This window comes from Haliotis rubra, unplaced genomic scaffold (genome assembly GCF_003918875.1).
Source record: "Haliotis rubra isolate DU_JTF1 unplaced genomic scaffold, ASM391887v1 Scf23, whole genome shotgun sequence".
Lineage (NCBI taxonomy): Eukaryota > Metazoa > Mollusca > Gastropoda > Lepetellida > Haliotidae > Haliotis > Haliotis rubra.
In genome coordinates this window covers 1,632,758-1,657,187 of record NW_025766336.1, presented here as the reverse complement: position 1 = coordinate 1,657,187, position 24,430 = coordinate 1,632,758, and the positions used below count along the sequence as shown (strand labels likewise).

General features: G+C 40.6%; 1 protein-coding gene across 1 annotated transcript; it reads right to left on the bottom strand.

Moving 5' to 3' along the window:
- Positions 1-562: 562 nt before the first annotated feature.
- Positions 563-19,382, bottom strand: LOC124277974 (meiosis regulator and mRNA stability factor 1-like). Its single transcript, XM_046713700.1, is given in 23 exon segments — positions 563-2,788; positions 3,856-3,981; positions 4,229-4,348; positions 4,598-4,871; positions 5,159-5,362; positions 5,473-5,700; positions 6,387-6,589; positions 7,048-7,093; positions 7,587-7,678; positions 7,938-8,076; positions 8,749-8,972; positions 9,119-9,282; positions 9,666-9,986; positions 10,378-10,637; positions 10,984-11,627; positions 11,629-11,943; positions 12,683-12,789; positions 14,661-14,830; positions 15,295-15,461; positions 15,882-15,999; positions 16,496-16,710; positions 17,866-18,024; positions 19,361-19,382. Coding segments are annotated over 21 exon segments (4,854 nt in total). The 5' UTR covers positions 16,694-16,710; positions 17,866-18,024; positions 19,361-19,382; the 3' UTR covers positions 563-2,054.
- Positions 19,383-24,430: the final 5,048 nt, after the last annotated feature.

The window sequence follows — 24,430 nt, the reverse complement described above, 5'->3', positions numbered from 1 at the left end:
AATAAAATCAAGACTGGTCAACTGAACACATGCAAGGCATGTTGTACTGAAAGGATAGTGTACTTGTGTACAAGCTTGTCTTGATGGCTGCAATGCGTGATTGCCTTCTAACATCCTTCGTATCCAGATTGGGATTTCACCGCTTAACACTTGCCATAATATCCCTGAGGAGAAAATTTTAGAATGAATTTTCCAGTTTAACCTGAACTGACAATGACTCCTATTTTCAAAGACATCAAGTCTACAGATAATTGTCTTGACTTGCTTTTGAATGATCAGAAACGAGACCGTTTAAGGTCATTTGCAAACATTTATGGAAAGGTTGAAGTGTCTGAACTATGCAAAAGTGTCCGACAGAACCAGCATGTGAAAACCCCGCGAAAGAGATCTTCAAAAATATGGCATCAAAAGGCAAGTTAGTGGTACTTTTGTATCAGTTTCTTGTAACATCTGAAAACCTTGTCACCTATCAAAATGTAAGAGTTACTAATTACAGGTTGTATTGTCTTTTTGTTCTGGGATCATCTGTGACAACTGAAAGCTATGCAAATAAATTCAAAACTTAAATTTTTGCACATTTATTATTGAAAAGCCACAAATTCATTGAGAATCCTGTACAATACACTGCATGCACACATGCAGGAATGACCATGACTGGATTTCATTCAAGTATCATAAACCTATTTCCTTCACGATTGCCTTATTCAAATTTTGCCTCCCAACTTGCTTATCTGAGGCCTGCCCAGAGGCAGCATCATGCCCTCTTGCACGTGACCATACATAGATGTATGTACCAGATCACAACAATCACGTACCTCTACATGACACTGTAGCACTTGTAGCTCGTAGAAATACATACAAAAAATGTACTAATATGGCAAAAAAAGTAAATAAGTACAAAATAACTTTTAGAAACTAAATATTGACCTTCACACTTGTAACATACATACAAGCAAGTTGCCAAAGAAGGGAAAGACTTTGAACATGTGTATACTCATGTATACAGCGACATCACCCATGACCTGGCCGACCATGATGCAGTCAACACTGCGTTTACATGGTCCACTGTTGGCCTGCATTGAGGCAGCCCGCTGTGTAACCATGGCTACCAATCAGGAATCATTTCGATTAGTGTGGTGACCATAGCAACAGCTCTCAAACTCCCCGTTAACAGCAAAACTAATGTAATTATTAGATTCGATAATATCTGTAAACTCAACAAAAATCTGTTTTCTTCAACAGACTGAGATACAGTAACACTGCAAGGCTTCAACTGCGGTCATGAGGTGTGAGTTCCATCATGTCCCTTCCTCTACAACGCCACTGAACATAAATAACACATATTCCATTATGTGTCCTGGAAAATAGAAACAAGTACTTGATATACAAGTACACAAACCTAATCCTACTTCAAGACTAGCTGATACAATGTGGCTTGTACCTGGAGAAGATATATGTATTGTATTTCCAATACATGGCAAAACTAATTCAATAGGACATCCTTCCTAACATTCAAATTAAATTCATTTTCTAAATCTTGTTCAATCTTCATGTAAGAATTACCAAAATTAAAACATCTCATACAGGAAGATATGCAAAGCAATAAGCTTAAGTCAAGATATAAATTAAAACACTAAAATTCAGTGATGAAATCCACAATGTGTCGTCAAGATGCCAGGTCTAGGATTGTAATCATTCTAAAAGCGTAAAACTTGTTTTACAGGGTAAAATGTTACATCCCCAGTGACAGTCTTCATGCTTACATGAACTTCTATCTACACATGTCTAGTACAGGCGACAAGCATGATGACAAACTTGTAAGAGTTCTCTCCCTTCTTTACATTCCCACACAGCCTTGTTTTAGTGTCTCCAGGTGCCTGACATCATTCAAATACTTCATACAACTCTTCCATCATGTGTTACAGGGCTACCCTGTAGGTGATTTTCGCAGGTCTTTGTGAGGTATTTCCTGGGGTGTTTTCACAGCAGTGCAACAGCTATTACAAACTGCTGTGAAACCGGACACTAGACATGCTGTCCTTTTACTCTTCGGCTTAAGCACTGTCATTGTGTATGGGGTTGACGAACCTTGCTGCCATCCTGGAGCGGGACTTCCTTGGCGAGGAAACCGGGGTGTCTGTGGCAGACCCTGTGCTGGACTTGGTGGAGCTGGTCTCCAGGGGCATACTCATTTTAAACATCTCGTCAAATGACACATTGTGGGCAGCGTTTTGCTCACTACTTTCATCACTGCTAAAACTGCTACTTGCATCCTTCAGAGTGGTATTGATGCTGCCACCTTCTGAGGCAGGGACTTCCACTGGAGTGGAGGTAGCTGCGTTCACACTTGGCTTAGACCCAGTCTCTTCACCATTGGGCAATTTCTCCGCTGGCTCTATACTGGGAGTGTGACCATGGCTACGGAGCGCAGGATCTGCTGGACTCTCTCGTCCTGAGGCTGTGACACGGAAAGTTCTGCTTACTACTTCCAGTTGTTCTGGACTTGCCTTCCACCAGCCTCCTTTCAGTAGCTCCAGCAGTTCATTGGATGAAGAGTCATGGTCACCTAATTCTGTTGCCGTGACAGCCAGGGTCATTGCACTATTTCTAGTGAGTCCCTGTTGGCTGTCAATGGCAGGTGACGTGCTCCGACTGTTGCCAGCACCTTCTGGTGGTCGGATGACGAGGCATTGGGCAGCAAACTGCAGTAGCTCGGATGTGGGAGTCAGACACAGTGGAGTCTTCTGTCCTCGCTTCTCCTCATCAGTCAAGAACAGGATGTCCTGGTCTGCAACACAAAACAAAATTTAGAACAGTTTAAAGTACAGTGTAAAGTTCAGCGTTAGTCACACTTCATAGCTTTTGAACCCCATCACTGTGACATGGTCATTACATCCCCATGCAAGTTAACAAAAAAAAATACCATTTTAAACAAGGTTAATACATGTATATGTTCATCCAACCAAGTGTTCATCCAGCATGCTTACTGCGTTGAAAAAGAAAGTGCACGACAGACAGACAGAAAATAAATCTTAATAAGTACACTGGTATATGACCAGATGGTGGCCACATGAATACGTGCAAACACCTAGTTGCAGGTACAGCAACGTGCAGTGAACTTGGATAAAGTACTGTGAGAAAGCCACAATAACTTGGTGCACCTAGTGGCTGCAAGAGTTGCATAATCAACAGTGAGTTGAAATTGATAACACGATGTGCCGTTGAGATTGACATCCAATGATCAAGGGAAAAAAAAATAACAGTGCCTTGAGCAAGCACTAGTTTCCTTGATATGTGCGCTATATAAATATCGTATAATTATAATAATACACTACAAGCTTGGCCTGAATACCTAATGTTGATTGACGTGTTCACGCAATACACATTCCATTTGAGGTAGGACTTCTCTGGTGTTTCAGTATGTTTAAAATTCAAATGTACATGGTCTACAATAGGTCTATTGTGTACATTGAAGATTGATAGCTTATAGAACCATAGCACCCAGACAGCAAAATATTTTCTGTTGGCTAAATGACCCATGAAGATCCAGGCTATAATTGATCTTCAGTAACCCATGCTTATCAAAAGAGGAAACAGGATTGGGTGGTCAGGATTGCTGACTTGGTTGAGACATTGTATTCCCAATTGTGTAGATCGATGCTCATGCTGTTGATCACTGGATTGTCTGTCAAAACGATTATTTACAGATCACCGTCACGTAGATGGAATATTGCCGAGTGCATCGTTAAACAAGTAACCAACTGTTGGCTAAACATAAAGTACCTTGCCGTTGAACAATTCTCAATCTATCTCTAAGTGCTAAGAAGCAATTTAAGCAAGTGAAGTGTGATGCACCTTGTGGGGAGTCAAGCTGAATCAGGTCCTTCGTATGGTGAAGAGCTGGTCTGAGCTCAGGGGATGGGATGGCAGAGGGCACTGGCTGGCTCAGTACATCCACATGTGACGTGTCCAGGTCTTCGTCTGAAAGTGTCAGTGACAATAGACTCCAGCTGTATATAATATTTTTATCAGCAAACATAAAAAATCAATATTTTACTCAGCATATTGATAGATATATTTTCTGTTTGCATAAATTGCACGATAGTGTTCTGAGTAAGATCTACAATAACAGTTTTACCAGCTGCACCACTTGAAGAACCAAATATTCAAGAGACCAAAATAAGCTGTAAACTTAATGCAATACTTGAAGCAAAGGAAGGGCATTTACCTAAAGCATCATTGACCCCAGAATCGTTGGAGGACTCTCCTTTTCCAGCATTCAGTGCCTTGTGGTCCCCAGAAAAGAATATGCGAGCTGGACTCCCTTTGAGCGAGGCTGGCAGTGTAGCTATGGAAACAAGAGAAGTGAGTGATGGTTATCGAGGGTCTAGCAAGACAAAAGCTCTGTCAGTCAGTCACTTACCTAAATAACTTTTCAATTCCAGTTTATATGTAGGAAAGCAAAACATTTTGATAATACCGGTGCTTTCTATATAATGGAAGGGAATTTGTCTCTAACAAGTTACTTAATACTGACAAGTCAAAGCGGCTTTCATATGACAACTGCCTATCAGTGAGACAAGTATTAACAACTGACCTGGGACTTTAATTGCTAGGGACAACTGCACGTATTTGCGGTTGCCCTTTCCTCGGACGGACACAACATGCGGGATGGCCTGCAGGAGGGAGTGAGTGCAGTCAAACCCGTGCAGTGCTGGCTTTATCTCCAATCCATGCACCTCAAAGAATATCTTGTCAAACTGATGGAGTGGGATTCGGCCATGGCGCATCAGCATATGGCGGATGTCCCGAGCAAGTGTCTGCAGTGCTGTCAGGCGGATCACTGCTGAGCCGTCGTCATCCCCCGACACCTGGAAGTAGTCACAAGCTCAGATGGAAATTCTACAATGTGTTGTGAAAAAATATATATATTTCTCCTTCTACTACATAATATATAGCTTTTATTTGGCAAAATGACAATTTGAAATTGTTCTATAAATAATTCTTAATGTTACCTCTCCTGGTAGATTAAACTAATGCTTACTTGTAAAACAAAAAAGGATTTACAATTCATGTTGCAGTATTTCTTTGGAGTGACTGATGCAGAGAGCATCGTTATAACCATCAACAGTTTGAATCATAACGGCTGTGGACATACATGAACGAAATCCACAAGCTCTTCCTTGATGGTCTGGACATCACACTCTTCAGAGAAGGTGGTCTTGTACCAGCTGCACAGCTCCACTAGGGGCAGACAACCAGAGCTCTGATCCATCAGCAGCTGTAGAACACGAAGAGCAAGGGGAGGCAACTCGGTGGTCTTCATCAACACAACATATTCCACATTGTTGTAGGTCTCAATCTGAAAAAAGAGGAATTCCACATTCTCATCTTAGGTGTCAAACAGTCCCAATGATCAAGCGAAAGGAATTTGATTATGATGATCTGATCAATGACAATGGCAGTACTCACACTGATGATGTGTCTTAGCCTTGCTAGAAGAGCATCTAGTGACACCACCTGGAAATCCTGTAGGTGAAGGTTGAAGCTGAACTGGCGAGTGAAGGCTGGTAGAAGGTCATCCTTTATCATACCATGACCGGGTTGTATCTTGAGCAGGTTTGTGATCTGTTCAGACAGCACCTTCCTCATCTCTGGCTGTGTGAGTCGAAGCAGCCTCTCATCACCCTCCTCCTCCAGCTGGTGTTAGCAGAAACATGTTTAATGCCAACACAACATTCTATTTGTCGAGACATTGTCCACAGTTAGCATGAACTTGGGTCTTTCTATAATTTCGTTCAGACTATAATACCAGACCAAAGATATTGTTACCAGACTTGGATCTGGATAAGAGGTTATGGTGCAGACTGGATCATCATAATCTTTATTTAGTATGTTGAGGGGAGGTAAAATGGGGTTTAATGTCGTACTTAATATGCATGTAACGTGCATGTATGTGCATGTGTGACTGCTTGTACTAGCCCAGACTTAACCTGGTGTGATAGTATTAGCTCACTGGATACCATGCCGCAGTTAAGCATGAATACCCAACTTGGACACATACTGACTGAGCCGACCAGTCCTTGTTTTACCCATTTATGACGAGTGACAGGCAGGGAACAACTAGTACCATATTTTAATGTCTTGATGTGGCCGGGGATCGAACCCGCGACCATTTTCTCTCCGGGCGGACTCTCTGACCATTACACCACGAAGGTGAGCTTTTTAGTATTTTGAACAGATAATGATATTTATACAGCTGTAATGGAAACAGCTTTGCTTATGTTTTCCCAAAATACTGATTCTAAAGACATATCTTCAGATTCTAACAATAGCTATGCACAGTATATTGGCTATTTCAGCATTCTAATGTGAAAAGGACTTACCTCTACAACCTGAGGCACAGCTTCGAAGAGGTCAGTTAGCTTTGTAAAACCGTAGTCTGCTACTCTGCACTGTCTGCCGAAGTGGTGATGATACGCTGGGATGAACTTGTTGAATGGCATGCGGCATCGTGGATTGTGCTTCAGCAGATCAACTACTTCAAGTGCAAACTGTTTAGTGCGCTCTATCTCATCAGGTGTCTGGTCTGAAAACAATTAAACTTGCATATGATAACAAGTTTTACCAGATTTCAGGCATTTTTAGGTATTACTTTTATTTCTACAAGAATGAAATTCAATATGATTTCTGAAAACATGCCTGGATACTACCTAGTTATCCATGTTAACAAGGGAACAGGTCAATAGGGCCGCATGAAAGTCAAAAGGGCCACAAAACCCTGTTAAAGTAAAGTGTTAATGCCCAAAAGATGTTTGATATAAACTACATTCTGAACTTTTGTTTAGAAGTTGTAGAAAATATTTTCCTTTGGACACATCAGTCTAAAGTGGAAAGTGTGCATGTGAGTTTAGTTTTACACCACACTAAGCAATATTCCAGCTATATTGCGTAAGTGGAACTAAGAGCGACATAAATATAAATATCACTATTCCTATTAAACATGCTACTTGAGCTTCACATGGAAACTATGGTTGTATGACTTACCTCTCTTGGGAACCGAAATAAAGGACTTGCCATCCTCCACAGTCATCTGAAGTTCATCAAAGTACAATAACATAAGTATACAGTTATTCAGACCATGTGACTGATTATGCAAAATCACAGACAGGAATCCGTTTTTTGATTTATCCAGATGAAATACGTCACCTAATTAGCTCCACTTAATAAATCAGTTGTTTGGTTTGTTGTTACACTCACCAATATTCCAGATACATGGTGGCGGTCTGTAAATAATCAAGTCTGGACCAGACAATCCAGTGATCAACAGCTTGAGCCTCAATCTACGCAATTTGGATATGAAGTGTCAACCAAGTCAGCAAGCCTGACTACTTGATCTTGTTAGTTGACTCTTATGAGAAGCATAGGTTACTGAAGACCAATTCTAACTCGGATCTTCATTGGTCCACTGAATAATTGAATAAAGTTTCTGTTTGGATCCCGATACATTTGGGGAAAACAGTTCCTGTTGGTATATGATGCAAACAATGTCGCTGCCCATTACTGAGGCAGTAGTGAGGACTCACCAGGAGAGTTGATGGAGGGATCTCCATGAGCAGATCCTCGATATAGCAGACTCCATACTCCGTCACATCCCAGGCCTTGCCAAACACAGCTTCTGTAATTGTAGGATCGTAGTCAGACACTTGGACTATTACATGACCTTCACTACAGACAGTGTACATGCCTGAAGGCATTATATAAATCCTACCTGTTCATAAGCATGCTTTTCAGAGCATTCACTTAGACTATTGAATGTTTGGAACACTTTGAACATTCATTATTTCACAAAACCGGCAGATACAACTGGATCATCTCAACGTCTTGAGGGGTGATACTATTTACGATTATCACAGAGCGTGGAAACATGAGCTCACCGAAAGCCTCAGCGAATTCCTCCACTGCCAACTGTTTAGCAGGCTGGCCTTTCAACACCTTGAGTAGATCAGCAGTGAAGCGACGAATCTGAGCACGGTGACTCAAAGTCAGGATCTTCCGATCTCCGGTACCAAGAACCTGAAACAATCAGTGTTACTCTTATCCTCTCCATAAGAATCGGTGATGGAAGATACTTTGAAACTTAAAGACATTGGGTACCAGTCTTTCTTTTCACAGACCATTTAGAAAAGACAAAAGACACTTTATATATTATGTCCTTTTTCCATTAACTTCCCCCATATTTTTGGTGACACTTGCAATCACTTCTGACCCACTCATTCCATAACAAATGACTAATCCCCTAGCATGCATGATCATCGTTATTATGAATGCATCATCATAATAATCATGACAGACTCAATCATCCATACTTGCAGATAATACATACATTCAAAAGACCACGATAACATCAGAACCTTTGTAGTTCTACACACACTCGCTTTAAATCTGAGAATTGAGCAAATTCAAATGTTTCATTCTTAGTGAGTTCCAGCTATATGGCGGCAGTCTGTAAATAATCGAGTCTGGACCAGACAATCCAGTGATCAACAGCATGAGCCTCGATCTGCACAACTGGGAACCGATGACATGTGTCAACCAAGTCAGCGAGCCTGACCACCCGATCCCGTTAGTCGCCTCTTACGACCAGCATAGTCGCCTTTTGTGGCAAGCATGGGTTGAAGACCTATTCTACCCCGGATCTTCACGGGACTGTTTCAATCTTACCACAGACATTTAGTGATAGTTTACCTGAAGTGCATATGGAATAGCCTCGAAAAGCTCCATGAGTTTTGTGTACCCGTAGTCGGCTACACGACACTGGCGGCCGAAATGATGGTGATATGCTGGTATGAACTTGGATACTGGCATTCTGCAGTTGGCGCTATGTTTGAGAAGATCTGTCACCTCACGGCTTATCTGTCCCAACTGGTGGGACAGGAGGGGGCTAGCTGTTGCTGATTGACGGCCAAACTCTGGAACAAGGCGTACATGTTACTTTCTCAAAATGTCTAACTTGACCTGTACTTGCAAATAAGCTGAACTGCTCAATTGGTCTTTAAGTAAACGGTTATAACCAGTTAATCTAAAATTAGTAAAGCGGTTGTCATGGCAATCTCACCTATAGCCTGGGGAGGCTGGTTCTCCATCCACTGCACCTTCTTGACACCCAGCCTGGACACTTGCACCTGTATGCCGGGCACACAGCTGATCAGATGCTCCAGGGGCAAGCCCTCCTTCACAGACACCAGGGCACTGAACTCAGCAGCATAACAGGCTGGGAAACTGGCAAAATGAATAGGAATATTAGTGTTATCTGTACAGTTTTACACTGCTTATAGCAATATTCCAGTAACATGGCAGGGGACACCGAAAAAGGGAATCATACATTGTACCAATGTGGGACATAGAAATACTACAAAGCTATGAACTTAATGACAACTGCTCATACAAGAGCTTCAAAAGGTGTATCTACTGACAAAACCTTTTTTTAAAAATATAAGAAAACAGACACATAACAAAATGTGCTGGGTGGAGGGGAGCAATGGAGGTGAACTGACAGTCTACACAGTAGATGAGAAACATCTATGAAGCAGGAAGTGCCTTATAAACTACAAATTAAACTTCAGAATCGGGTTTAGATAATTTTCTATGTCTGTTTCAGTCACCTCATGAGTGGCATGTGGCCATTGTGAGACTGCAGCATGGAGTGGACCTGGGCAGCAAGTGTCTTCAACTGAATGCGGACATTGGGCAACATGGATGAGTTCATGGCTTCTGCATAGAACACACTTCCCTCGGGGCAGTGACTGGCACACACAGGCTCCTCCAGAACCTCCTCCCCATCTGTGTCCGACGCCTCTAGCGGGGTTGGGGGTTTGGAAAGCACAGGTGCCAGATACACCATCCTACCTGCCCCACCCTGCTCACGGATGTCTAGTGTATCCCGCATCTTGTACAGCTCAGACACACTGATGGACTTGTGGTACCTGATGACAAATAATATATCAGCAATACAAAGGCTAACCTACGAGTAAGTTAAGGTTTATGCCGCTTTTAGTAATATTCCAGCAATATCACGGCAGGGGACTCCAGCAAAGAGCTTCACAAATTGTACCCATGTGGGGAATTGAACCCAGGTCATTGGCATGGCAAGCGATCACTTTAACCACTAGGCTACCGTACCGCCCAGGATAACCTATGATTGAAACTATATTTGATCACAAGAATTTCTTCAGAAGTAACTCACTTTCATTATCTAATTCCTTCCAAGAGGACATTCATAAACATGTACTTGCAACTCTGAGTCAAGATTTCAGTCAAGTAAACTATTTCAGAAAAGACTTGAACTACCCAAAAGGTTCACTGTCATTTGTTTACCTCTTGTCAAACAGTTCAATGAACTTGAAGAGTGGCAGCACATTGCCTTTAGATTCCTGCAGTAGTGCGATGGCTTCAGCCCGGATGTTTGCACTGGCTGTGTGGGCATCGTCTGTCTTCAGGCTGACCTGGATACGCTTGTAGCCAATTTTTTTTCTGTGAAACTGGGAGATGGCGAAACGTGCTTCCTCAATTGTGGGGACTTTAATCATGCCTATACAAGTGTTGTCCAACTGGGTCTTCACATGCACATTCAAAACCTGGAGAAAACAAAACATTCTTTTATTAGACTTCAATACTAATTCAAACCCTCAAAGAATCGGGAAACTTGCACTTGGTTCATCTTGGTTTACTGAAAGAGTTACTCCAAGTGCCACTAGATTCTGAATATTATTGCATCGTCTCATCGAATATTATTTTGTTGTGGCTTGTTGATATTTAAGGTTAATTTTGGTTTATTTATTACTTTCCTAGAACCTTTTATAGAACCAATACCCTTTCAACATGCATTTCTTAACCAGAACTCCAAGGATCAAAATTTGCTGAAGAAAAATGAAAAAACAATTCATGATTGTTAAACTTGTTTCAGTGTAATAAACTACCAACCTTGACGTGAGGATGGAAGGTTGTGAAGAGGATCTTTCTCCACTCCTTGGCACTGATGTTATAGTCGAGGTTTGTGACTACCAGCTCTACTGGACCCATCCCCTGGGGTGAGGATCCATCAGTGAGTGGGGAGCCTGGGGGAGATGCACCAGGCATGATGGGCTGGAAGCTGTTGCTGCTATTGATGTTGTTATGGAAGTTGTTGTGGTAGTTGTTTTGTTGATAGTTACAGTTGTTTTGGTTGGAGTTCATGTAGTTGTAACGTCGAGGGCTGTATGAACGGAAGTTTGGGCTCCCTCGGTGGAAGAACTCATTGTCCTGTGGTGGAGGCCATGAAGAGCCATATGGGTAATCCAGCTCATAGGGAACACTCTTCGGGCGATTTCCATAATGACCACTGCCATGTCGGACACGCTGAGGGTTGTGGTTAGGGCTGCCGCTCCCATAAGTGAAGCTGGAATTGTGGCTAAGGGCAGAATAGTAATGATAGTTCTCGGTGTGTTCATCAGAATGAGATCCACTAAGATGTCTTCTCTTGTAGCTCTGCATTTTGCCTTTCTCATCTCCTGACCAGTGCCCACTGCGCTGAGCGTATCTCTGGTTGTCCAGCTCAGCTGTATCTTCCATCTCATCCCCAGCATCCCCCTCCTGCTCCGCAGCCCCCATTCAGCTTGTGCTGACTCTCCTGGTAGCGTTGCTGCTGCAGCATCAACATCTCTCGACTTGGTCGCTTCCCGTTTGTGGAATAGTTTTCAGGCTGTTTGTCAGCGTCAAAATCTGATTGCCTATGGTTGGCCTCAGGGCTTGAGGTGTACCCACTGGCTACAGGTGCACTCAGACACCCTCGATATGGGGAGTTGTTGCGGAATGTCTGTCTGTCCCCGGATGGACTGCTGTGTCGATTATAATGTTTAGGGCTTCCAAAACCTGGCATCGAAAGTTTAGACCTCTTTGTATAACCTGGAAAATTAACAACATAAAAAGTGCATGAAGTTGAATATAAAGTACCTTTATATGGTATTAAATTCAGAATACTTAATCTTGTCATGATTATTTACATTTTTTACCACACTACCGATCACCTCTTAGCAGTATTGGGGCAGCGAGGTAGCCTAGTGGTTAAAGTGTTTACTCATCACATGAAGACATGGGTGTCATTTCCCACTTGAAGATTTTCAAGTCTGTCATACAAACCATGCAAGTCCAGAATGTGTGTTAAGTCCAGATTACCAGTTTAATGAAAGTCTCAGGGTTCTTTTTTATTGTATTCTATTAACAATTTAGAAACTGTTTTTAATGTAAATCACATTAATTTCAGAGACTACATGTTAGTCTAAAGTTTCCTTTTCCTGAAAATGCACAAAACAGAACATCCTACCATGTAGGTGATCATCAAGGGAAGGTAGGGAAACAATGTCAATTCTTACACACACTAGGGGCAGGGGCAGTGACTAAATATTAAGTAAAGAAACAAAACATACAAATTACCACTGCCCACGTCTTTAAAAGAGGCATCCATCATGAACACCATCATACACAGACAGAAGGCTAAATCAGATACCCTGCACACCAATTTCAGTAAACAGATGGATGGAACAAACTGTCCACACATCCATTACACATCTGTACTGGTATTTAGCCATGGACAAGAAGATCACAACATGTGAGGAAGTAATAGCCCAAGTAGTTCATCACTGACCTGTCTGGGGTGATCCTACAGTGCTGTCACCTGTGCTTGATGTAGCTGGTATCTGGGCAATAATCTTCTGGCCATACACATCCTCTCCATCCATTCTCTTCTGAGCTCTGAAATATCACCCAGCACTGTAACCCCAACCATACTGTGTGTAATTGTATGTGAGGTGGTTGCTAGCCCAGCCTGTTGAGCCTCTCAGCACACAAAGTCCCTGCAGCATGAGCTGCTCACTTCCCATGCCTGTACCAGCCTGAGCCAGACACTGGCCTTCACATGCTAATCAGTTACATAACACCACACAAGGCCCCAACCCCTCACTGTTCTAGTGGTGGGCTCACTTCACATTGATTCACTCAACATATTCTCCCATTTGTAAATTTTACTTTGTAACATTAATATGTATTACTCACATTAATGAAACTTGCTAGAACAGCTTAACATTATAATTTGCCAGTGTCAGTAACAGACATGCACCTTTCATCATTTGTGTTGTTATTTAGCAGTTTTGATGTATGTGAACATTATTAACTAATAAAATGCAAAATAATGCTACATAAGGATTTTGAAGCATTTTTACCACCACAAAATTAACTATTGACAGTTGAATACATAATTACATTTCTAACAATAATGTCTTGTGATGAAATGACATTTATTACATTGTGTAAACATAATTCCAATCCAAATTATTCTATGTTAAATATGTTCTGTGATAAACCATTGATCACAAACAGGTCTGGACAGTGACATAGGTCAATTTTACCTAGTGTTACACATATTGTTTAAACTGACCTGGGCTGCAGTACCCAACATGGAAAGCTTGTATACATGCAAACTGGTAATTCCCCAAGGAGATAGCCAGAAGTGAAAGGACATGGGTTTTTTAAGTAGTCTGCCATGACACTGAAGAAAATACTTGACATAGGTGGATCCAGGAATCTTTAAAGGTGGGGGGGTGTGTGGCTGGCTGAATGTTAAACAATGCACAATAAATAGCATTGAACTGGGTGAATGTACCAGATTCCCTCTATATATCAATGCTAGGGGTGACTAGTTTTACGCCGCACTCAGCAATATTCCAGCTATATGGCAGCGGTCTCATCTGAAGTCATTTCCCAAATGAATGCATAGTTTATATAAAACATAAACAAGTTGAAGTAGTTTCAGTCTCTTTTGATAACTGGCAAGAAACTTGAAACCCAGATCAAGTAAACAGTCGTGTTTGTTTAAGAGGTAACACTAACAGGGGTGGATAACTCTAAATCAAAGTGAACGAATCTGGTACTTTCTGTATTTTGCGTTGTGTATTTATCAACGAAAGTCATTTACTAAACTATTGGTAATCACACATACTACCGAGGCATCGATAGTTTATGGTTTCTACGATTGATTAATTGCTGTCGGAGACTCAACAATTGCAGTCCATCGACATTTCGATGCATCGTTACAGCCCTTCTCAATGCAATGATGACAGCTTTCAAATATTGGCTACATTTAATACATATGCTGAGTGTCTGTTCACCCAAAAAGTGTTAAGATATGCTTGATGTATATGATAGTCAAAGAAAGATGATTTGGGCTACTGACCTTAGAACATTAGTTTCTCTCAGAATCGGCCATGTTGGTTATCACATTCACCCAGTAATGTACAGTTATTTACTTCAATCGTAAAGTTTGAAAGACAAATTTTAACAAATATGGCACAGGAGTTTATATAAACTTTAAACAAAATCCAAGTCAAGTCACTGTGCAAATATTTCCAGCTAGATTTTCATCTTCAAGCTTACTGATTATCAAGCCACTGACAATACCACATATTGAATCTTTGGACCAAACTTCAGTTGTTGTCAGCAAATAGTCAATTCTGCTAACTGAGCAGCAGTGCCTGAGACAACTGTGCCCCAAGTTTTGTACCCCTGAGGTTACAGCACTCAGCTGTGAAGCCAGGCTACAGACCTCGGGATGAGATGAAGGTACTGACCTGAGAGCAACTTCATGGCTGCTGAACTTGAGCAAGGCATAGTCCTGGGTGATACTGGTGATACGCCCGCCACAGTTCTCAGACAGTTTCTTGAGTCGGGCTCTAAGCTTGTCAGTGTGCATGTGGGAGGGGAAGCCCCGGACTTCTACTTCTGAAAGTCCCTCAAATGTCTGTAAGTACACACATTCAAAATGGTTACTAGCAGTTAGCTGTAACAGTGGTAAGCAAAACAACTGAAACAGCTTTATCTTCACCTTTCATAGCTAATGGTCGGGGACACTGCCAGGTACAACAGCGTGTAGGATTAGACATTTCCACTTGATTCATATCACAAATGTGGTAAGTGAGATAATCTTGTTTCACATGCGAAAGGTTTTGTGCTTCCAGTTCACATATTCCATTAAGTTATTATTGTGGTGATTAAATTTGTATAACTCCTTATTCAAAATAGACATTATGTCACAGAGAAAAACATAATCTAAACAAAATTAGGAGAAACAATAATAAACCTAACCCATGCTTAAGTGCTTAATTTCAATTCCATATTAAATACCACTGCAACTGAAGAGTGCATAAAAGGGCTTTATCTTGTTGAATTAAGATGGTTTCCTTCTTCATGTACAACACTGTTTACCTTAGATGGTGATCGACAAGGAACACCCTCCACAAGCTCCTCGAAACAGTAGTGCTCGTTAGCACATGCAATGAGGGACTGGTGAGAGTGTGCACGATGGATGAGAATGACATGGAAATTTTTCCGGTGTCGGAGGTCAGAGAGGTCCATAGAAAAGTTGACATCACCTGAAAAACAAATCACAGAAAGTATAAACGTCTGGCCATTTTAGTCATCCTTTAAATCAAACTCGCAAATTCACTGCACTGCAGGTTTTCTTTTTCTTCTGTATCTGTGTGAATTAACAATTGATGACAGACCATATATGAAACCCTAAATAGGTCTACTTCTCCTTCTACACACAATTAAGTTGTATCAAGTCCCAGTGGAGACACACCTGTTGAGTTAGCGATTGAAAGAGTCTTGCACCACTTTTAGGAATATTCTAGCCATATCATGACAGTCAACACCAAAATAAGGCTTCAGGATGCCTTGACTTTACAATACCTAAGCTAATACCTTAGCAACTTGGCTACCCACCACCACTACATTGTGGGATATTGTGCTGCTACCTTGTGTACAGCTCTGTCAAGTCAGCAGTGGCCTACCTGAGATGAGAATAACTTTGGTGTGAGGCGGATGGGTGTCAGCAAACCGTCGTAGACTCTGTTTAATCTTGTCGTCGGCTGCATTCTTACTGCTGGCACTGATGTGTATAATATCTACCTGTAACACAACAGCATCTGTTTAGTAAAATGACATAAAAATCTGCCTGTACAGTACCACAACCTCATCAGTTCAAAAACATAGATCTCTGACTGCACAACAGCATCAGTTTATCTTGGTAATCAAATTAAAACAGCTGTGAAACATATATGACATCACTCTGGGATGTTAGGACTTCAGGACACAACAGATGGTGCCATATGCTTCTATAACAACTAAACAACCTGGGAGGTTTTCTAGTAAAAGTTTATTTAATACAATATGTATCATGACACAAAGGATGTGACTCATGTCACCATATGGATTGATATGTTTTGACTTTAGGACACAGGACTTTAACTAAGAAAAGTATTTATACACAGTCAACATGGTGGTTAAATAAGAATGCACTAGCGTCGAATTCAGTTATAAATGATTTTCAATCACAGTGTGTGCACACTCTAATCCATTTCACAACCGACTATGACCACAACTTGAGCAATATATCTGTTGTTACCTGCGCTGAGTTCAATTCTTCTATGATGTCCTTGCGCTCCTTTAAGATATCACAAACACACATGAACTCAGCCTCTCGATGTCCATGGAAGAAGCGGTCACGTATCCGCTGAACTACACTCAAGGCTGATTTCCATTTTGGGACTGGGCAGTTCTCTATGTCCCAGAACACCCCTATAGCAGGGGAATCTTCTCCCATCTTACAGCAGGCAGTGGCTACAAGAAATCAGTACACATGTAACCCACGGCCAATGACACATCTATCACAATAACCATGACAACACAGACCACATCGATTTCAGCAATTGATAACGATTTAGTGCAAGTAGAAATGGAGATATATAACACTTGATAACTGAGGATGGATGACACTACAATAGTGTCACAGTTGTTCATTTGTTCATCATAAACATATTTCACATTGTTGATCTGCAAATTACCACTGTTCCTTTTTAAACACTGATTATAACGTCCCATTAACCATTCCACTCACACATGGCATTCACTAACCATGCTAACATTCTTTCAGAATATTCACCACTATTTTTATGCATTTTCAATTAAATCTCATAACTGCTCTTGCTGTTGCTGAACAAAGATCTGAGAACATCCCACTACAGGTCAGGTCAGAACAACCTTTCACAAACTTTGACCAACCACTGAAATGACCAACACAAAGCCAATCAGAAAGCAACAGTCTCAAGTAATAAACCAGTAGTTTCAAAATGGCGACTTCCAGTCCATATTGGGAATAAGTTTGCCATTTAAAATGTGAAACCAGAACAAAAGAACATTCTGGAATGTATCAAATGACAGTACTTCCAATGGACTATGCAACATCTGTTCCATTAAAATGTTTTCTCTCACTGAAGCCAGAGGTAGATAATGATATTGAAGGAATCAGTTGCACAGATCTTGCGTACACGTTACGTCTCTGACTGATAACTGTTGTTCAGAATACCTGTGTTAATCATGTAAATCTTTCCAGGTTACATGATTAGAAAACACTCCCTGCAACTTGCCTCATCTTGTTAACAGTCCTCAGACTGGTTGGATGAAAGGTCACTCTGATGTGACCCATAATGAGATGTTCTCAGATCTTTGTTGGGTGGTTACAACAACTTAGTTGAGTTGCATATTGTAATGTTCATATCAAATATGCCAACCCTTACAATTGATGACTGGATGGTATCAAAACCTTCATATTATCATAACAGAAACCTGAATGATATAATGACCAGTTCTTGCACCACAATCCTGACAATGACACTGTTTCTGCAGGTGAGTACTACACACTGACACACTATGACAATGCACTACTTCATACTCGACAGATCATTCGTCACCAGCTATGTGACCTAACTCCCTTACCGCTTGAATATGTTGTATGTGAAGCAACAGATGTGAAAAGGTCCTGGTGAGCTGCAGCGGACCAGGTTGGACTGATATGAGATGGTTGCTTGGGGTTTGAAAACAGTTGAGTATCTTCATGCCAAACTACTTCCCTTCCCACCTCACTCCAATGCTTGCCTGCAACATAAAAGAATTCAGTTAATTGTCCAGGTCACAATTTCATGAAAACTGCAATAACAGTTTCATATGGTAAATATCAACCGTTTCTTAGTTTAGTCTTTTTAACAGTATGAAGCCAAAAGAAAAGTAGTGGTGAATCTATTTAACGGAAAGAAGTCCCCCCGTATCCCCGCTTAAATTTCATTCTAGTCAAATCATATCACCTGAATATACATTCCTCATCTGATAACAATGAGCTTTAACAGGTTTCTTCACTTTTATCTTAACATACTGAAAGACATATCCAACTTCAAAATGCCAACCAAATACATTTTTCCTCATTGTTAAAATTTAGGGGGATACGGGCGGAAGTCTTACCAAATTATCCAAAGAAAGAAAACAGTAGTTTAAAGAGAAAAATAAAACTCGGTTTACTTACTGCGAAGCACCGACGTCACATATGGATTTAAAATGTTCATTTTTTGTCATCTCTTTAAAAGTCTGCATTTGTACACAGATCTAAGCAAAAACGAGAGGCCTAAAATACAACTAATATATTCCAGAAACTCTTGATTACTGACAGATGACAATCTAAATTTTATATGTTAGTAACGATGTCGATCAATTTCATCATTCCGTCGTTTCTCGTTTCATTTTGTTGGGCAATTTGGCCTGCTCCAACACACGCTGTGAAGACTTGCCAACACAAGCACGGTTGGAAGTCTGTAAACGTTTATTATGCAAATAAAAGTTGTAAACATGCGTCTTATACGTCGATGTTAGAAGAAGCAAAGTCACAAACCTGTGGGTAAACTACATCCCGAACAGCTAACCAAAATCCATCATTCCATATATGCAACTTGTTTCTAGATGGAAGCCATTTTGAAGTGAATTACAACTTCCGGTTCGTCAAGGGGAGATAAGTTCCCCCCCCCCCCTAAATGAACTGAGAATCGTACTTGCGAAAAAGTAAATGATAAATCATCGCAAATCTATAACAGGCAGGCCGTTTAATTGTGATCATTTCAAGGACTGTGTATATATAAATATATCAATATTTGTATCTAGAATATATGGTCTTTGATATCTAGATGTATGTATCAGTACACCTAAATGAATGTGTTTCTGAAAAAATGTCATCGTAGTCTTGTAAAATATTGTCCATTAAGTTTTTTACCATCTTGGGGTTTTCACGTTGCTCCAACTGACTTATACGGCCAGACACACAACTGTCTATTTCTGTAGATTATCTTCAGTGGAACAGTAAGACATGTATATAATATATACATGTATACGCCTGGAAAATCTGGTTAGACATATATTTACTTTTAAACAAGTTATGTTGTATACATACCCTTTCTCAATATTACAAATTCCTGAAATGTCTATTCATTCTCAACGATGTTACCAAAAATATTGCATAGTGTGAGATCTATAAATAGATCAAACACACAGGTGCACGTCATATATCATTGTCGGACTATGAATAATGTGGCATAGACTGGTGTGCTTTAGGGTTCTACAGTTTGTATATAAATATATCTCGGTTACATGAGGCTTGGGAAGTGACGACATAAGAGCTACTGTCTATAACAAATTGTGTACATAACACTTATGTACACACTTACTTGGTAATGAGTCTGATTATTCCAGTAATTTACAAGCTATTTAACCGGAGTACAATGCGCACCTGTTGTGATACAGCTACTGGGTTTGGACAACACACTGTCCGGTTCTATCAATAGGCGAAGGGATCACCCTAATTACCTAGCTGTGTATGCCGGTTTAACCCCCGTGTCGTTTATGGGTGTTTGTTTGGTGGACGCACTACTCATGTGTCACTGGTGTGAAGAACGCAATGGACGTGCCACCGCAGTGTGATCATGCAATCAATTTCTGGACCCATATGTAGCAAAAAATCTATAAATGTAGTTAGAATGAAACAAGACGCCTGTCGACAAATCAAGTGCGGATTGAAGGTGGACGTGCTTCATTTCTGAGTCCTAATTATTAGTATCGACTGCAAGCAGGCAGTATGTTGATACTTTGTTTTATCTTCCTAATTACGATCTAAAAAGACGGACACTGCGGTCTCGCGCCGAATGTCAGCCAGCAGGGTGACTTATATATACGTTGTGCCAATATAAACTCAAATTATGGGATGTACATGAGTCACTCAAATTTATTGGTTTGGGTTTGTTTGTTGTTTAACGCCGCGTGCAGCGTTATGCCAACTATAGCGCGGCGGTCTGTAAACAATTGAGTCTGGATCAGATAATCCAGTGATCAACAACATGAGCATCGACGGATACGACGACATGTGTCAACGAGGTCAGCGAGCCTGACCACCCGATCCCGTTAGTCGACTCTTACAAGGATGGGTTGTTGAAGACCAAACTTAAACCAGATCTTCACGGATCCTATCAATCAAAGCTAAACTTAACCACTCTGAGACGATATTACAGGGTTGTCGTGGTGGATCTTACGGGGTTTTATCACTAACATAACTTGACCGATACAGACATAATCTGTGTATGATGATCAGGGATACCCGATGGTGTAATTCTGTGTCTACAGCACAATAAGTGAGAAATATGAAGTACATATTTATCGAAATTCCCAAGAAACCTAAGCAACAAAACTTCATGAACTACCGGGCAAAAGAAAGTTATACCTTTAAAAGTAGTTGTAAAAAAAAAAAAAAAAATGCTGTTACAGGTTTGAACCCAAGCAGAAAACATTCGCCAAAACGCAACATGGTCCCGATAACAGCGCAGTTGTCCAAAACTTCGTACAAAACATTGGTCTAAATGTACGTGCATGATTGTGGCATTGATACCGATATTGGATAGAGCAAGCATGCAATAACAAACCCCATTGAACATCTGTGAGATCATCTTGATCGTCACCTCAGACAGTGTGTACCACCTCCAGTGAACCGACAGGAACTTGAACAGACTTTTCTCCAAATTATTGGAAAATGATTTCTGTTTGTAAAATAATTGAAGTGAATATAAGTGATGTTGGTGATAACTTTCTTTTGCCCGGTAGTTTATATTGACTATTAAAACGCAACACAAAGAGTTCATGGAAACCTTAAATCATAAGTATACTACTGGAATAAAGTAACTGTGCATTTATTGATGTTGTGCCATTTTTCAATGCAAAAAGATAATAAGATGATTTATGGTGTTTTCCTTAATCACTGTTTAACTGGTGACATGATAATATCGAAATCTGTATGATTTGACACCAGGCATCGTGACACCCCTTTGAACAGATGTGGTGTCAACATTCTGTTCACAAATTCAGTATGTGTGTGTACAATATTGGCGTTTTTTATTTATTTATTTGCTTTATTTATTCCAGCAAATCAGGTTACAAGCAGGGGTGAAATTATTGACAATGGATGCATAGGCGGATCCAGAGGGGGTGGGGTGGGGTGGGGTGCAGGGTCCCCCTTGTGCTGAAAATTTGTTAAATGACCATTGAAACTCGGGTGAAAATGAAGTGTGCACCCTCCTTTTCTCAATAGTGTGCCCCCACCCACCCACCCCTTTCTCAAAAATCTGTATGCGCCCCTGGGATACAAATGTGTAGCGAGTGAGCAACAGTTCTGAGTTCAAACAAACAACGACAATGTTCACATACAATTGGGTGTTAACACAGTAGACCTTACACAAAGGGTTAAGTTGCGATTGACTAACAAATCACTGTCAAAGTGTATATATACTGTTACAAGGTTATGCCCCCCCGGTATACCGGTATATGGTCTCTGCTGTCGGTGATGTTGGAGCAACATTGGGTGTCTTGCAGGCCGCCGGGATCGGATGTTGTGCTCCCTCAGTCGGTTCCGTACAGTCCTGGAACTGATTGGACGTAAGGCAGGAATGGTCCGTGCAGTCAAACTGGCTGTCTGGAATCGATTCCATAGATGGGTCAGCCGAATGTGGTTGTCTTGCTGACGTGACGACACGCGTGGACGTGCCTGTCTGAGGCAAATCTCTCGTGTTTCCATTATGTTAAAAACGCCTCCATATAGAGATGGAATCCTGTTTTGATGGACACCAAAATGTCTGGCCACTTCATTTTGGGCCATTCCAGTCTCCAGCATACCCACGGCGCGGAGACGTTCATTTTCTGTAAGCCGTGGCATGACCTACACACAGTTTAGGTTTAAAATTACTGTGTTTTCCACAACTTTCAGAGGCTAGAGAATAACCAAGAGTTCTTCAATTTTCAATATCAGGTGTGTGAACTTCAGGTGTCAAAAAGCATGCAAAAAGTGAGTAAGTTCATTGTGCACAAAGTGCATGTGTCACGCGAGATACGTGACATCAAATTTCATCCAAAGTGCTTTGCTTCATGATAATTTAGGGATATTTTTATAACTTTTCAAATAACTTTTTGCAATTTTATGTTATGCTGTTACTTTTTCGCATTACTTTATCCCATTAGTATATATGCAGAGGCAACTTGACTGTTTGAAACTGTGGAGCCACAAACATGCCGAATTGTAGGTCCACCAAAATGAAGGCAGCGTCTGTAAAATCTACATTAGCAGCACATTCCTGCAGCCCCTGTCTTTCGATAAGACATTCATTCTGGGTTTACTTGCCTGTACTTTGCTGTTTTACGTGATAGTTTTAGGCTACTGCACATGATCCTACGTTGTAAGATTATGTGTTTGATTCGTTGTCCTTGGACGTTTGTCAGTTTAAGTTACACGAAACCCGTCAGGATCCTTATAACTTTTGTGAGCATGACTTGGCATAAGAAATGGAAACGATATTAAACCTGTAAAATACCCTTACTGGTGAGCCTCACTCGCCATCACGCTCAACCAAAATGGAAGAGACGCTAGCAATCAAGACTTCAGGTATGCGCGTATCTCTTATAATTAGTAACTTCTAGCAAGGCTGGTGTGAGCGGAATAAAGTTGCACGTACTTGACAATTCTTAATCGAATGATGTATATGGCGAATAACAAATTAATTATATTTTGTCAGCCACTTTTTAAAACCTTTTTAACTAGATCCATGAAGAAAATATCAGCCTTGCAGCTTGATCTTACATTTTGACACCTTTTATATTTTAACACGGCAAGTGCGTATTTTCATATGCCAAGGTAATGTTTTGTAAAACATTGTTGAAATCGTATTACATTGTTTCTGTTTAGGTTCAGTAGAGGTTCTTGATACTGTATTTTGACAATAATCATTGTAAGATGTTTGGAATGCCTTTTCTCTAAGCAGTGGTGTCAAAGTTACTATATTTAGTTATTTTCGGAGTCAAGAGTAATATGAATCTCCATGAAAAGCATAAACTAATCCATGCTAGTATGAAACGTTCTGGAAGTGTCTGAAACTATTTATGGGGACAAGCGCATGTGCCATATTACAGCGGTTGTGTCAAGATAATATTTTTACACTGGGTATGTTCTAATTAACCTGCCAACAGGTTACAGGTCGGCTTTGCCAAGTTTAGGTGTGGTGTGGCCCCAATTAAATTTGAAACCGAATGATATGAAGGCATCCTTGTACAAAATAGAAATTGTTTTTATTTGAAAGATTGTGCAGAAGATGAGGTTCATGTTTTGTTTCACGGCGTATTATATGACGAGATCAGGAAAACTCTTTTTAATGAATGCATTGTTAAATCTTGATGTTTTTTAGATATGCCTGATATTGAGACTTTGTTCATGTTTATTGATGCTAATGTCTGTTTTTTTATTTGCAAAATTATACTATTTAATATTTAATCGTAGAAAGCATCTTTTGTATGGATAATATATATTTTTTATGGTATTTTACTGTTGTGGTATCATTTTATGGCAACTTGTCTTTCATAATGCTAAGAATAGTTCTGTACGACAGGTTAGCTATTCTCGAAACGTTCGTAGCCCTACGAACTTCTTAAGCCCATTCTTAACACACTGGCTACGATCAAAGTTAAGATTTCTTAGGGCTAAGAACGTTTCGTTTTGAGTTTATACATAAGGGATTGTTGTATGAGCGGGACGTAAGTGATTGTTGTAATTGTGGTACGTATGTTGTGCCCTTAGACGCACAATGGTCTTAAGTGCACAGAAATCATGAATATTCATGAGTGGGAGGGGCTTATGTCACTACGTCACATACACGGGATTATCGTAGGAGTGGGACGTAAGTGATTGTTGTGGGAGCGGGACGTAAGTGATTGTTGTAATTTTGGGACGTACGTGATTGTTGTAATTGTGGGACGTAAGGGATTGTTGTGGGAACGGGACGTAAGCGATTGTTGTAATTGACGGACGTAAGTGATTGTTGTGGGAGCGGGGCGTAAAAGATTGTTGTAATTGTGGGACGTAAGGGATTGTTGTAGGAGTGGGACGTAAGTGATTGTTGTAATTGTGAGACGTAAGTGATTGTTGTTGGAGCGGGAC